The 15708-nt window shown below is 42.4% G+C and overlaps 1 protein-coding gene across 6 annotated transcripts in view; it reads right to left on the minus strand.

The window, feature by feature from the left end:
* Positions 1–15708, minus strand: part of crebbpb (CREB binding lysine acetyltransferase b) — a 35121-nt gene that overhangs the window by 10766 nt on the left and 8647 nt on the right. For 4 of the 6 annotated variants that reach the window (XM_030407459.1, XM_030407457.1, XM_030407455.1 and 1 more), the window contains exons 2-14: positions 13689–14275; positions 9614–9781; positions 7891–8143; positions 6386–6499; positions 5358–5594; positions 5142–5241; positions 4368–4505; positions 4095–4212; positions 3731–3905; positions 3496–3558; positions 3044–3165; positions 2389–2577; positions 1844–2230 (exon numbers count right to left, since the gene is read on the minus strand). In XM_030407459.1, the coding sequence (XP_030263319.1) occupies positions 1844–2230; positions 2389–2577; positions 3044–3165; positions 3496–3558; positions 3731–3905; positions 4095–4212; positions 4368–4505; positions 5142–5241; positions 5358–5594; positions 6386–6499; positions 7891–8143; positions 9614–9781; positions 13689–14275 (2651 nt within the window). The remainder of the gene's footprint in view (positions 1–1843; positions 2231–2388; positions 2578–3043; positions 3166–3495; positions 3559–3730; positions 3906–4094; positions 4213–4367; positions 4506–5141; positions 5242–5357; positions 5595–6385; positions 6500–7890; positions 8144–9613; positions 9782–13688; positions 14276–15708) is intronic. The other 2 variants (XM_030407460.1, XM_030407456.1) reach the window with 1 other exon arrangement.

The raw sequence follows: 15708 nt of genomic DNA on the forward strand, positions 1-15708 counted from the left end.
GGCTGTCAGGGATCCTCTTCAGAGGTGTGGCGCTATTTGTTTAAAGGTGTACTATTCAGGGTTTTGTCGTGTTCTAAAAATAGCGATTTTGATGCTAGCGTATCCTGCCCCTAGCACTCCCGTTCAAAATTAACGTGCCCAAAACCGAAACTACGGTAAATCTTAAAAGTGCCTCTTTCGTCGTAATTATGCTTTTACACGAAGGTTTGACTCATATCCAATCCCAAATAAAGCCTTGGTTGCTTTTTGGCGAGAGTTTCGCTTTAAGACCTATGTGCAAAATATGGACGTATTTAAGACTTTTTAAGGCCTAAAATTGAGATTGTCAAATTTGAGACTTTTTTAGACTTTTTAAAACCCCGCGGAAACCCTGTATAAGCAACTAAGAAAATAAAGGCAGAGGGCACGTTAGCAGGTACTCAAACAGCCACACACTTCTAGTGGGTCATAAATAATAATAAAGATCAGGGGTTTAATGAGTATACACATTTGGTTTTAGGACAATCTTGAATATTATGCCTTTAAAGGGATAGTTCGGGTTTTTTGATATGAATCTGTATGGCATCCCCGTCAGCAGTGTCGTGCATCAACACTGACTTACCTCCGACAGTGTCCTGTGCGCCGAGTTCTTGCCCGGTTTTGGTGCTGACGAAAGTAGTCCGGCAAGTTGTCTGGGGTCATGAAAATAAAGCCTTTTTCTTCTCAAAACAAATGTGTTCAAAAGAGTGATTCATTTGCATCACAAAACCGTTGTCCACGAAAAAGTCAGACCTCATAATCGCTTGGTGCTATTTTCTCTCGATTCGATCACTGCGCGCTGCTGCCAGTTGGTCCGAGCACGTAAAACACTGCCAAACAACTGAAAAAAGTGTTGGATTCGTGCGCGGCTGTCAGCTGGCGGCAGCTGGCGGCAGCACGCGGTGATATGAATCGAGAGAAAATAGCGCCAAGCTATTATGAGGGGTATTATGAGGTCTGACTTTTTCGTGGACAACGGTTTTGTGATGCAAATGTATCACTCTTTTGAACACATTTGTTTTGAGAAGAAAAAGGCTTTATTTTCATGACCCCAGACAACTTGCCGGACTACTTTCGTCAGCACCAAAACCGGGCAAGAACTCGGCGCACAGGACACTGTCGGGGGTAAGTCAGTGTTGATGCACGACACTGCTGACGGGGATGCCATACAGATTTATAACAAAAAACCCGAACTATCCCTTTAAGTACCGAAGCACATTGCACAGTTATTTGTTTACAAGATTATATAACCACAGTTCCAGCTAAAACAACATGATCGAATGTTGGACTGACTTCATAAATTGTTTCATCATATTGAAAATACTACATTTCAAACATCTAGCTAAGTAGTATTAGATGATAATGTGGATGTGGCAGGTTGTTATTAGCGTGGCATTAAGCAATAAAGGGAAATGCACACCAGTAGTTTGCGTTTTAAATGATTTAATTTAGCAATTTTGGTACCAAGCAAACTATGCTCCATGTGAAATATCCATTGGGTTAACGTTCAAAAAGAGATCAGGCTCATAGGCCAGGCTATGAAAACTTAGCTAAACTAGCTTTCATTTTCTCTTGATACTGTAATGTTTCATTGCTGCATTACGTTAACTACCTGTAGGCTGGAGAAAAAAATCATTTGATGAATGATCTATATGAATTTTAACTTGATTATTCAAACTGCAAATATACTTTACTCACTGAAAAGAATTGTTGGAGCATGTTCCAATGTGCTCTGGCAGCACTACACCTACACCTGTTTAGTCAAAAGCTTTCACAGGACCTGGAAAGTATGATAGTGACTTTTCAGTAAGAACTAGTAGCTCACCGGTGTGCTGGGGTGCTGTGCCTGCACCGAGGTGGGCTGCTGCATCTGGCTGGGGGGTTCTGTCTGGGGCTGCAGGGGTGTGAGCGGCAGGGAGGGGTCCGGGGGTGTGCCCATGACTGAGGGGGGGCCAGGGTGGGTACTGGGTACATGGGTTGGGGTGGAGGAGGGCCCACCTACAGAGGCTGGGGTGGAGGGCCCTGGTGGCACCTGGGCCTGTGCAGAAGCATGGTGGTGCTGCTGCTGCTGCTGCTGCTGCTGCTGCTGCAGACTGGCAGAGGCATTGGGTGGAGGGGTGGCGCGCAAGGTGGGCTGGGCTGTAGGGCCACAGGGCAGCTGGGAGCTGAGGGATCCCAGTGCATTCAGAGGGAGGTTAGAGTTCTGTGGCTGCTGGAACAAAGAGGGATGCACAGTTAGCATAAGCAACATTCATATAGCATCCCACACAGAGATGCACATAGGGCCACGTTCAGGAGAAAAGCAAGGAGGAATGAAAATGCTAGGTTCATGCAAATAGTCAGCATTTCTCACAGCACAAGTCTCCTTACCTGTGTGACAGCAGCCTGTGTTATGGGCTGGCCCATGCCTACATTCACATTCATTGCTCCACCTGCAGCTGCAGGGAACTGGCCCTGTGACAGAAACTGGCCCTGATTGGCTGGCTGAGGTACCATGTTATTAGCATGACTACCCATCATTCCTTGGGTCTGAGGCATCCTTGACGGGGACATGCCCATCTGTAAAAGAGAAGAGGAAAAACATTATGGCGGCAGGCCTGGAGTATTCAATACCTAACAAGTAAACATTGCCATGCCATGTTTTGATTCAACAGACAGAAGGAACACTAGAATTGACAGCCAGACAGCTGCTTCATTAATGGGTCAGGAATTGTGTTAACTACAGTCAGAACATTGCAAACTGAAGCATGCTTTAGTATCTAATTGGTAACAGATTAAGAAAATGCAAAAGAATAGTCAGTCAAAGGCTTCACAGTCAAGTGGAGAATAAAGCTATAGAGTGACAGAGAAAAATGGAGCAAGAACTGTATAAACTGCAAACAAAACTGAAAATTGGTTGAATAAACTGCAAACAAAACTGATAATTGGTTGAAGAGGAGCATGTTTAAAATATAGAGAGGGACCAGAAAGGCTCAGGGAAACTACTGTTATAATGAAGTGAAGAGACAGAGGGGAAAGATCTAACCGCTGGGACGGAGCTCATGTTCATCTGCTGTGGGTGGTTCATGGGGGAGGGAGCACGTGCTCCCATGGGTGCCTGAGACATCTGCGCATTCTGCATTGCCATTGGGTTAAACTGATTGATTCCTGTGGGAACAGATACACAGACAATTGTTTAGCTGTTTATTAAACTTGGGAGTTGTAATTTAATATTCCATGTCCTGCTGGGCTGTTAGAGGCACTGAAGCAGCTCACTTAAACATCATGGCTCTGACAAATGCTTTTAACACTACCTGGTTAAACAATCAGGGGTAGCTAAAACCAATTTCACTGTGGAAATGCTGATTTTCTTTAAACATTTAGGTGCTAACCCATTAGCAAACTTAAGAACTTGGAAGTTTAGCCAGAGGACGACATGTGCGGCTTTCCTTTTTTTTTTTAGTAGGACTGCCAAGAAAGCAATGAGCTACAACATACCTTGGGGCACCTGCATACGGTTCATTATCTGATTTGGCATGTTGGGCATAGGCACAGGTCCATCTGAAAGACACAAGGACATGGCAGCGTTCATTTATGAGTTGCTATCAGTTACAGACTTTTTTTGTACTTGTATCAACTGAGAACTGCAGAATAGTTAGAAGCAGACAGCACTCAAGACCCAGAAGTATCTGTTCGCTTTAATATCTTGAGTGTAGAGAGTTTGGCTACTAACTCGGAGGTCGGACAGCCTGTCCTGGGCCCATGGCACTGGGCTGAGCCATACCAGGCTGCTGAGGCCCAGCTGTGCCCACCATGCCAGGCTGTTTCTGGAGCCGTGAGCGTCTCTTCTCCTCCAGTTCCTTCTGGATTTTGTAGATTTTCTCTGCCAGGAAGTGGTAATACTCATCCTAGTGAGATGATAACAAGAGTCAGACATTTCAAGACATTTCAAAAAGTTCCTTGGTGTCCGGTTCTGGTTAAAATTCTCTACTTCTACTCCACGACTGTCACAGTAACACGAGAGAGGTGGAAACCAACAACTGTAGAAGACAGGTCATGTGATGAAAAAAACATAAGAAGTGTATTATATAAGTTACCCTGCTGTTTGCGGACTCGTACATATCACCCTCAACCTTGCGTGCATATGCCACCAGGTTCTCCATTCGACGGTCCTTCAGTGCTGCGGGGTCTGGGGTGGGGAATATGGCTTGTACACTGAAGAGCAAAGCAGAGAAATACACAACTTATCGAGAGCCTGGTGCACAAGTATATGTAAAAAAAAAAATAAAAAAAAAAAAAGCAAGACCATTTTGTTAACAAATGACAGAACTTGAGTATTTATAATGCAACTGTTACATTGCTGGACTTACAGTTTGTGCACCAGGTGGGTGCGCAGGTCCTGAGTGACGTGTTCATGCCAGGCCTTCCTTACCCCTGAAGCAGAGAGAGGGGTGGCAGTCGGCAGGTTTCCCATGCCTCCTGCTACCGTCCCATCTGGCATCAGTTGACTATAAGGCACAGAGAGAAAGAAACTATTACTCAAGTTCAACTTCACACCAGGTTTCAAAAACATAACAATGTGCACAAAGGTTGCAATTTACAGTTTATCCTCCAAGATACATTTTGAAAATGTGTTTAAAAAGCACCCAAAGGGCAGAGAATGCATTGAGATTGTGGCTGATTATATTGCACTGGACATGAAATCATAAGTCTCATTATTATTGTGTTGAATGTCAAAAACATGCTAGAAAACAGGAAATGGTAGAAATCAGCAAGAGGCAAAGTGACAATGTTCCAGTGATTACTTTTTAAATCTTTCATCTTTAAAACTCAACACTGACTGCTGTTTGAACAGAGACGGATGGAAAATTATTTTCGCACCAACGTCAAGATAATCAGTGCCATCATAGCATTTTGCCAGAAAAGGGGTGAATGTTCATTTGTTTACCCCAGTATCGGCCAATAAATAGTCATTTGACCCAGAATTAATAATTACTAGCAACAAAGTCCAGGTATTAGAAGTACGTGTTATTGGGGGTTTCAGCCAGTGTGAAAGAGGCTGCTAGGAGCCACATTCAAAATAGTGTATACGTTGGCCACAAGAACCTTGTTTAATGTGACATGTTAAGGATGACAATACTCACTTGTTGAGTGTGGATGGTAGGGAGGAGTCAGAGTGCATGCCAGTCTGGTCTGAAGAGGGGACACCCATGCCTCCTGCCATCTGGTTCATCTGATTAGTGCCTGATAAACACACATGGTCATTCAAGAGGGAAAAGGGCTTAGCAACAAAGTATTTTTATCACTTGTACATTTTTGATCCTGTAAGAAATGACAGGCAAGTCTAATCTTTATTGTACCTAGTGGGTTCATATTTCGCAGCTGCGTGTGCTGGGCGCTTTGCTGAGCAGGGCCCTGACCCTGGACCTGAGCAGGGGACTGGTTCCCATACGGCAGGCCCAGGGCAGCGTAGGCCCTCTGCATGGAGCTGGGGTCGATGTGTGTGGCAGCACTGCTGATGGCTGTGGCACTTGGCTGGCCAGACCCCACCGTGCTGATGGCATTCTGCAGACTGGCTCCAGGGGAACCTAGCATGGCTTCAGTGAGAAGATGAGAAAATAAGTAAGTGGTTTGGCAATTTGAATTAAGCATTAATTAAGCATTTCATTATTAATATGCTGTTATAAATGAGGGGTAACTGCTGCTGCTTTCATTCTTTCTGTATTGTTTCTTTATGCAACACAAATAATGAACATTTGCATACTCATCAGTATGAAAAAATAAAACATTAACACCACTGAATATTATAAACAGGCTTTTTTCTGTGTGAAGAAAAAAAATCTTAGGCTCTGGAAAAGAAAATGTTCTTGAGCAGACCTCCATCTAAAATCCCTACACTGCTCCCTGCTGTGTTGACTGCTGACAGGGAGCACGCTGCCTCTGTGGGGGATTTAAATCTGTCAGGGCCTTTCAACCAATCAGAGAGCACGCTATCCGAAGACCCTGCCCCCACTCAGAGCAGAGCCACGGAGCCCCTCCCCTGGGTGTCACATTACAGGCCCAGCCTTTCTAGAGGAATCCTCTCTCTGTCGGAGCTCTCGCAGTCAGCGAGCCAGCACAGAGCTGCGGCAGGGACACACAACCTGCAGGGGGCACCACTTCATGTCACACACTTCACTCGAAGCTCGCTGCTGAGTGGTAACTGCCTTACCGAACAAGCTTACAAGGTATCAAAAGATTTACATTTTTCCAAAAATGACAATCACAAGATATTTAAGCAATCATCAGGAATTCTTTGTTCTCTATTAACTTTTAACTTAACCCACATGTATTTTTATATGGATGTTGAAATGCATTAAAGAGAAGGGGAGCTGCTGGAGTCACTCACGTTGCTGGTTCCTCTTGTCGCTAGCGTTCTTTAAAGGCAGGCAGACCGGACAGTCGTGCCGCGTACAGTTCTTCCAGTGGGAGATGATCTGTCTGGATGATGCACAGTGAGCCACTGGGCAAAAACAAAAGGGAAAAAAGACAGAATGAAGCATGGTGACAGGTAATTGCGCAGTATTTGACGTTTTCAAAAGTGAAGGGATTGAAAATGCTGATTTCTAACTAGACTACATTAAATTCGTGTAAAATAAGTAGGTATGCACTGATTGCAATTTTCTTGGCATATTCCAAATTAGCAAATTAGTATTTCCTTTTTGTAAACTTTTTTCAATGGAAAAAATCAATTGTGTGTATGTTCAAAACAAAACACTGGCCTGTTACTGAAATGTGGGAGTGAATTTTAGCTCTCTCTTATAAGAATGTACAGAGTTTATACTGGTAAATCTGGGACTCTTATTGTTGGGGGTCGGCAGCATGTAAAAACTAGACGATTATGGTCTGGTCCCTGACTTCATGAAGGAAGGTTGAAAGCAAGTTAAAATGCAGCATGGTCAAAACAAACAAACCAAAAACCTTGGACTGCTCCAGCACAATGTGCAAATACCTATGACAAGGCAATTACAGATGTAATAAAACCATAAAGCCATCCCTGCATTTACTTTAATAAACAGTAAAAATATCAGAGTTCAAAGTTCATCAACCTGTGGTGACCTCCTTGCTACTCACAGCTGTCAGAGGGAGCCTGCTTGCCACCAGGGTAGAGCATGAGCATTATGACATCAGTTTTAATAAAGATTAAATTCATGTTGCCTGACGTTTCCGTTTGTTGTCAGTCACTGGGATATTTGAGGATTAGCAGGTCAAGTGGCTCCATTTATGCAATGAAATAAAACAGCTTACTGCTTCATACTGCACGAAACAATACAACGTAAGTGACTTAAATGCACAGCACTTCAGCATCTGACTGCTATTATGTGGTTTTAAAATGTTAAAATCACTTTTCAATCATAATAACTCCACTTGCACTATCTGTATTGTAGGTCTACAACAACGTTTATGATATTAGGGATGCAAATTTCAAGAAAATTCTTACACTGGTCACATAAAGATCAATAAGCAATTCTGCTGAGGAAGATATTGGCAAGCGGTTATATATAAAGAGCTTAAGGTGACAGGTGCTTTTGGCATACTGTACCTGAAACTACAATAAGTTATTAACACCTTTCTGTAGTATGTAATGGTAATGGCACTGTGCCCACATCTCAGGCTCTGATTATTTCAATGTTTTGTTCAATTCTTACAGTGATAAGACAGCAGACGAGAGATAAACCCTTGATCAGAATCACATAAAAGTTCAGGCGCAAGGAAATTCAATTAACACATTAATATATCCCTTTAACACCTTGTGGTGGCAGGTGCACAGTTGAACACACCTCAGACAGGAGTCAGCCAAACTTCAAACTAATATTTGAATAAAAGTAGTGCTCTGAAAGACACTTCACTCACCCTGGCAGGACTTTCCAGCCTGGCAGTGTGTCATGTGGTTGAGGACGTTCTTCATGGTGCGGCAGTGGGGCAGGGTGCAGGCCCTCACCTCCCCGTTGGCCTGCTCGCGCCGCTGGCACTTATGTGCGTGGAGCAACAGGACCAGCTGCTGCTGAATGAGTTTGCGCTTCTCGGGGTCGGCTGTTGGGCCCGTTGACACACCACCAGTACCGGGGACCATGCCCACCGATGCGACCTGTGTCTGCATCTGGGACTGCAAAAGAGTGACAACATACAGACAAGTTAGGCACAGAGCAGAATGTCAGACTCAACTTTTTATTTAAAAGCTTAAAATCTAAACATCAATAAAGTTAATGCAGAGAAGCAAGAGGAGATATGATAAAGGAAGTTGTAAAACATGTTAAACAAAAAAACAATATGAATTTAATCACAAAGAATGAGTGGGAACTGGTTCATAAGGAAAATCTAAAAACAAAATCAACATAATAATTTTCTCATAAATCGAGGGAATGACTATTCCCACCTCGATTAAATCCATTTCCTGTTCCTTAAAAAAAGATTTGCATGCAAATGTCATCTTTACATCACCAAACATTACTGCAGTATTTGTTCAGTTTTGTTTGTTTTCTCTTTTGGTTCAACAGCTGTGTGAAGATGCCAATGGATGAATTTAAAAGTGCATAATGATGAAATCCATATCAAACAATCTGTACTATAAGCAATATTATATAAACCCTTTGATCTGAGCTGTATCCTTACTCTGATTACAGGTCACTATCTTTAGCAAAACCTTTGTCATCCCTGCACGGCTGTCTGTTGTACTCATCAGTTATCAACAATAATGTGACAACATCTCAGATTGGTCAAAGATAGTTGAACTCTAAGAAGCACTTTGACAGTCAGAGACAAGCCAAGCCCTATGCGCCAACAGCTGTAAAGCAGGAGAGCTGCTTGTGCTCAGCTTGATTCCCTTCCATCAGCAACGGAGCTACTAGCATCCTCACCACTGTCACCAGATTCAGGTCGGATGTGTTGAAAAAAGTTTTTTACAGTAACATAATAAGTTGATGTCAAGTTGGGTAACCTTATCTTCTCATCACCTGTCTCTCCTCTTCCCCTAAAGTTGTGCAATTGTAAATGACAGGAAAACAACAAAGAAAACTCACGCTGAACTGAAATGGAGCGAGTGCACATGAGTGGGCAAATTTGAGATGGGACAGCTGAAAATGGTTTACCACAAGACCAGGTGGTGGTTTGCTTCATTCTAAACACTTAACGCAGTGCAAAAGGAAAAAAATGGTCTTTTGTGGCAATATTTCAATGGTTCTATAAGACCTCTATGAGAGCTCCCCTCATGAAAGCGCAAGGCCAAGACTGAAGCTAGTGTGCATACTTCAGTGGTTGCACACCGGGTGCCTATGTCTGCAGAGGAGATAGCGTGTGAAGCAACAGATGACACAGAAAGTAAGTCTAATGAAGCAAATCTGTTTCCTTAAGAAAAATAGCACAGATTTTGACGAAAAGAGAACATGCGCACTGCGACAGTTTAGTGTATCACAGCAAGTTAATTACAGTATCGATACCACTGTTCCCCTTTTATTTTCCCCACAAAGCCAGGTACAGCACATTGATAATGTAGAATACGTTTTGCCCTTACTCACCTAAAACACAAAGGGCTTGTGACAGATATCCACCTGTTATGGAAGATTCGAGTGACACTCACCATGTTTGGCACACTCCCAGCTCCCTTCAGCTCAGCAGGGAATTGGGGCAGGTTGTTGGAAAGCGCGGTCTTGTTCTGGAGTTGTTGAGCGTTGACCCCTGCTGCCCCCATCTGCTGCACCCCAGCCTGGCCGTATTGCTGGCCAAATGGAGCTCCTGACATCCCCATCTATAGTTGACAATCAGGACAGAGGGTGGTCAGAAAATCTGGATATCATGCAGGATACCATCACAATAGATCGGTCTTTTACAACTGCACTGAGTATTTATATAAATGCACATGGGACAGTGTTACGGTACACAGAAGTCATGGCTTAGTGCTATTTCGGCATGGCTATCAAAAAATCCCAAATGCAGAAGGATACAAATGGGGGCTGCACAATTAATCAAAAAATAACTGAAATCGCAATATGACAAAGCACAATATCCAAATAGCAAGAACTGCAATTATCTAAAGGTCAAATGTGTTACTTTACAGTCTTTTAATGATATTTTGTAGTGCAGCAGAGATGCTCTGGCCTACAAAGCTTGTTCTCCAGATGTAATAAAACATGTTTGTTTGGCAGAGACCATGAGAAATGCCACATCTTGCCATGATTTTACTTTTTTTTCTGAATTACGTGACAATCGGCGTTTCCTGTTAAAATCATCGCAATACCACTTTTTGACCATATTGTGCAGCACTAATACAATTTTTTTTTTTTTTACAATGGTTGAGCAACGCTGACAAACCTCAACTGTCTTGTCCACTACTCTTTCTGTGTTGCTGTTGTAGATGACCGGGGAACCAAAATGGATCCCAAAAAAAAAATATTTAAAAAGGCATCACACTGGACATAGTATGACTCATATGCCTAGCAATCAGCTTGTTGTGCTATCGTCAGCACACATTGCTCACCGCATTCAGCTTAAAGTTTTCCAAGGTGAAACTTACGCATTTGAACGGTGGTTCTGCATAACCACCCTCAACATAAAGTTCATGCCATGTAGTTCTTTTGCATCAGATCATAAGCCCCATACCGTGATAGTTTGGCACAATGACACAAGCCCTAGAACAGTTTCTAGCTTTGATAATGCTCACACAGCGAGTCGGAGATCAGTGTGAGCTTCAGCACACATCAAAGTTGAACATGTATCACAACTCTAAGCCTACAACTTTACTTTTTTACCGTTTTTTGCATTGTTTTGTCTACAGTGCTGTTATCACAGAGATCTGGTGCCTCAAGTTCACACATAAGCAACATATTAAGGGGCTGTGCTTAAAAACGTAAGACCTGAAAATACTCAATGTTAGCTCTGTCTTTTAAATATGATTATTAAAAGCAAAATTAATTGTAAAGTTACTACAAAAATACATATTCTTTATTTGCTTAGTGGCCTTGGAGAAAGAATACTTATATTTCTTGTTCAGTCCTCAGAACTAATCTATTCCAATAATTCTCCGATGGCCGTAAGCATGGACCTGTGCACTGCCTTTGCCTGCTTTTCTCCACGGTGGCCAAAGCAGCAGCCTGCTTTGCTTCGCAGAGGTTTCCCCACCGCCAGTAGTGCTCAGGCAGACAGAGCAAGCCCGGCCCAGCGGAGGGAGAGAGAGAGGAACGGGAGGAGACGCACAGAGAGAAAGACCAGCTTGCTCAACAGCTGAGCGGCGCACTGCACTGCTGCCTGCCCCTCCCCCTCCACTGCACAGAAACACACAGATGCTTGCCTGCTGCCTCCCTGCCGTTCACACATGAGCACGGTCTCGTCCTCGTCTCCCACATGGGTTCTCTCGCTCTACAATTGGCGCTTATTACGGAGGAGTGTCGCCAGGCTAGAGGACAGCACTGTCGCACAGGAAGCCTCTAGTGTTTCCCCTCCTCTTGGCGTGCCCTCTTCTGTTCGTCCATCTCTACAGTGCCTCCCCCACCCGAACAACAACACTCAAACCGGCCCCTCTAAACATGATTTACAGCTCCATTATCAAAGGCCAAAGGCCCCGAGAGACACGACGTATGCCAGAGAGAGAGAAAAGAAAAACGAACCAGTTGTGGGAGAGGAGTGAATGCCAGAAAAAAAAAAGTGGAAAATGGTGGAAAAGTAAGCAAAGACAAAAAGAGTGCTTCAACAAAAACATCTGAAAATGCAAAAAAAGATTCCAGTTCATATTCGCGTGTGCATTTCGATCCAAGGGTGGGCGATCCTGCCAAATAATAACGTCACAATCTATTTGATCGTAATCACAATCCACACTCGAATTACTGCATGTTGTTTCAATTTTGAAATGCCACACTTGAAATAGCCTTTGAATATTTGCATTCTAACCACTGGAAGACAATATTGCATTATATATGGATCTTTTGGCACAAGCTCCTCATCTGTCATTTTGTTACCTTAAACTGTCTCATTGTCTATAACATGTCAGCCAAGGAAGAGCGCCATGAAGTAGTCCAATCATCATAACCATCTAGTTGGCTATGTCACTCTGTTGGTTCTTTCACATTTGTGAAGTTTGGAAAAAGAAATAAGAGGACATCTCAGTCTGGCACCAAATACTGACATTGGATTCATCCCAACTCTATCATAAAGTCTAAAAAGTAACTAATTGCCCAAAAATCTCAATGTTTTTATGGAAAGAACAGTTCGCTGTATTTTCAAGACCTATAGATTGATTATTAAATGTGCAATAAATCCTTTCATTTTTTTCATTACCATACAGCATGTGTTGTTCTTTAAGAAAACAGCAACAGTTATCAAAGAATGAAACCATCTTTCTTCCTCAGGCTATTGTCAAAATTTGTTCCACTGTTCCAACCCTTGCACACCCCTAGTGCTTATCTTGGCCAATATAAGCAAAGACTAAATTTGGAAGAGGAAAAGGAAATTATTCATAAATAATAATTAGAATCTGTTGCCTCCAGGCTGACAATAAATCAAGCAGATCCACACATAGTTCACCAATCTACCTGCCATAGGTACATATATCTCACTTGCTCGTTACAATTTGGTCAGACAGTCACCATTTTCTCTTTACTATATATTGTTATAAATACACAACATTTACATTGGAAAACTTCACAACTTTGTTAATAACATGATGGAAGTCAAACTGAAAAAGACAATTTGGCCATATGAATTAAAGATAATAACCACAACAATTTTTTTTTTTTGCCATGTCAAAGCTTGTCAAACCGAAACTATACAAGTGTCTCGTATCATGTGTGCGACGGCACATGTGATCTTTCTTTCAAAGCAATAGTGAAGCCAGCTACATTTCCGAAGCTCTGAGCATAAAAGCCGAATCATCACTCTCCCACATTTCAGCAGCATGTTTCTCTGTTGGCAGCCACACAAGGTAAATATGACATTTGCCAGATTATACCGTTTTATCTTTTGACCACAGGTTAACACATATGCAATGAACACGACCAGTTTAAAAATGTCTTTACTCTTTCCATATCTCCTCTCAAACACAAACTCAGCATCTCAATATAAAGGCATTTGTTTCAGTTTCTGAGATTCATGCACTTGATTAACACTCAACTGGTTGGGCTGTTGAGGGCTGGTCAACTGAAATAATACATTTCATATGCTTTTCAGGAGAAAAAGACGAGATTAAACAAATGCACATAATGAAATGCATAAGGTGCATGGCTTAACAACAACAGCCAATTACATGGCTGGATCGAAGCCATTTCTGACCACTCGTATGGTAGTCATTATTTACTCAAGGAAAGCTTTTTAACCAGTTTAGTTAATATAGTCAAACTCACTATATGACATATTCTTTGTAAAAAGTCAGATGGATATGAATTACAAGCTCTCCTACATCGGGAGCTTCAAGTGCTTGCAAATAAAATAATAATGCCAGCACCTTAAATGTAAGAATGGTGTGGATAAACGGTGGTGGTGGTGTGGCAATAAATAAATGTCCTACACAATACAGATTAGAGGGGACATATTCATGTTATCAACTCTGCTAACATCCAAGGAACGCATTGAAGTCCAGTCAAGCAAGTTGTTCAGTCATGACAGAGCACAAACGTTTTAACCCTTTCCTGAATTCCAATTCAGAAAAGCTGAATTTTGAACCTTACCTTATTCATGTTTCCAGCTTGCTGGGCATTCAACACATTGTGTGCCCCCAACTGTGGCCCTCCTTGTGTGAGTGTCTCTGCCAGCACACTGCCTCCAACACCAGGTCCTTGTGCCCCCTGCATGCTTTGGCCCTGGTACTGCATGCCAGGCCTACCCCGGCCTGCAGGTCCCAGAGTCCCATTCATCACTTGACCAGCCTGGCCCATGACCCCATGACTCTGCCCACTGTTCAACATGGCCTGGTTGAAGCCCATGCCTGTGCTTCCATTGCCGGTAACACCTCCTTTCTGGGCCTGGGGAGACTGGTGGTTGGTAGCACCCTGCCCCAGTTGACTTTTACCAAGCACAGCACCTAACTGGCTTCCCACCATGCCCCCCTGTTGGGGGCCACCTCCCAAGATGGAGGAGCTTCCTGGTCGCAGGAGCTCAGACAGCTGCTTGTGTTTGGCAGCTGCATCAGGGACAATGGAGTTGAGACCAGGACCTCCACCTGGACCGCCATTGGATGACATTCCCATTCCCAAGTCTCCATTGGGGATGAGCTCGTCTGGAAGGTCGTTTTCCAGGTCAAATAGAGACACAAGATCTGAAGAAGATAGAAAAGGAAACAAGAATTAGGTGTCATCACTGACTCGACCCATTTAACCAATAACAGAACAAGCTTCCAACAATGAAAACAAAGCAATTGCGTTTTTATTGGAAGATTTACCCAATTATCATGATCTGATTAATCAATGATTAAAGTAATCCAGCATAAGAACCCATATTTTAGGATAAAGATCTGCAACTACAAGTCTCTAACTACTATTTTACTACATAGTAATTAAGCAGTCCATTGTGAGGGAGGAGAATCATGCACAGGTGTTTTTAAAAGGATACCGTTCCATTCATCATTTTTATTACAAAATATTGGCCCAGCTGCATGCCATTTTTAAATTAAAATTTAATTTAAATTAAAATTAATTTAAATTTTAAATTATAGGTTATCATTCAGTGCACATAAGCTTATCCAACGTATTGAATTCTACTATATTAGTGTCATTATTTACAATGTATATTTCAAGTCTTCTCATTTTCATCCCTTTATGGTCATTGTAAATGATAATAATTACAAATGCAATGATTTTTTTGGCCCAACATCGGTATCAACCGGCCTACTGGCAAAAAAAATGGCATTCACTGATGCCAGTGGCCGATGTTTATTGTTGTTTCCCCATTAATTCTCGCTGGGTACACACGCTGTCCACCGTAGACTAAAGTCATTACTTTCCAAGCAATGTAATGTGCACGTGTGGATTCTTTTTAAATTACAAGTGAAGGAAAATGTTGGCATGGAGCGGTGTGTATTACACTGTCTTGGAGAAAGATCAGCAACTTGTAGCTTGCAAAATATTCCAGTGACATTTGCTGATGTGATCCCCTCGGTAAGACCCCTGAGACAGCTAGGGAGTGGAGGCTGACACAGGCCGTGGTGTTGAAACAACACTCTGATGGAGTTTTATCCTGTTGTTTGCATCTCTATCTCACTGGATCCCAGGTATAAGGACCTTTACTTTAAAAGTTTTAATTTGCACGCACCAGCAGCACTGTAGGTGCAACTGATGGATAGGCCCACTGCCAGAGTGGGAGTTGAAATGAACTTCATAGAGAACCGATTACCCACACAGCAAAGCACCAACTGACGGGGCATGGTCCACATTGGAAGAGATTCTGGACGAAAATGGACCGGAAAGGTCAACTAAGAGGGCACTGCAGTAACTTAAAAGTTCTTGCAATTAAAGTGTTTTTCTAAATAGCTTTTACATTTACATTTAATTGTATTAATGTATGTTTCACAAAAAGAATGATTTTGATGGGATATATACCAAAATTCCTCATTAAGCCGTAGGTGTATAGCAGGATAAAAGGGCTTTTGAAGCAGTTATTTTACAAAAAAGAGCATCTTTTTCAAGGGAACGAAGGCTACATTAAAAAGGTTTTAATACAATTTTATGATTGCTCAGGTACTGGTAGTGTAAT

The sequence above is a fragment of the Sparus aurata genome, chromosome 23 (assembly GCF_900880675.1).
Source record: "Sparus aurata chromosome 23, fSpaAur1.1, whole genome shotgun sequence".
Classification (NCBI taxonomy): Eukaryota; Metazoa; Chordata; class Actinopteri; order Spariformes; family Sparidae; genus Sparus; species Sparus aurata.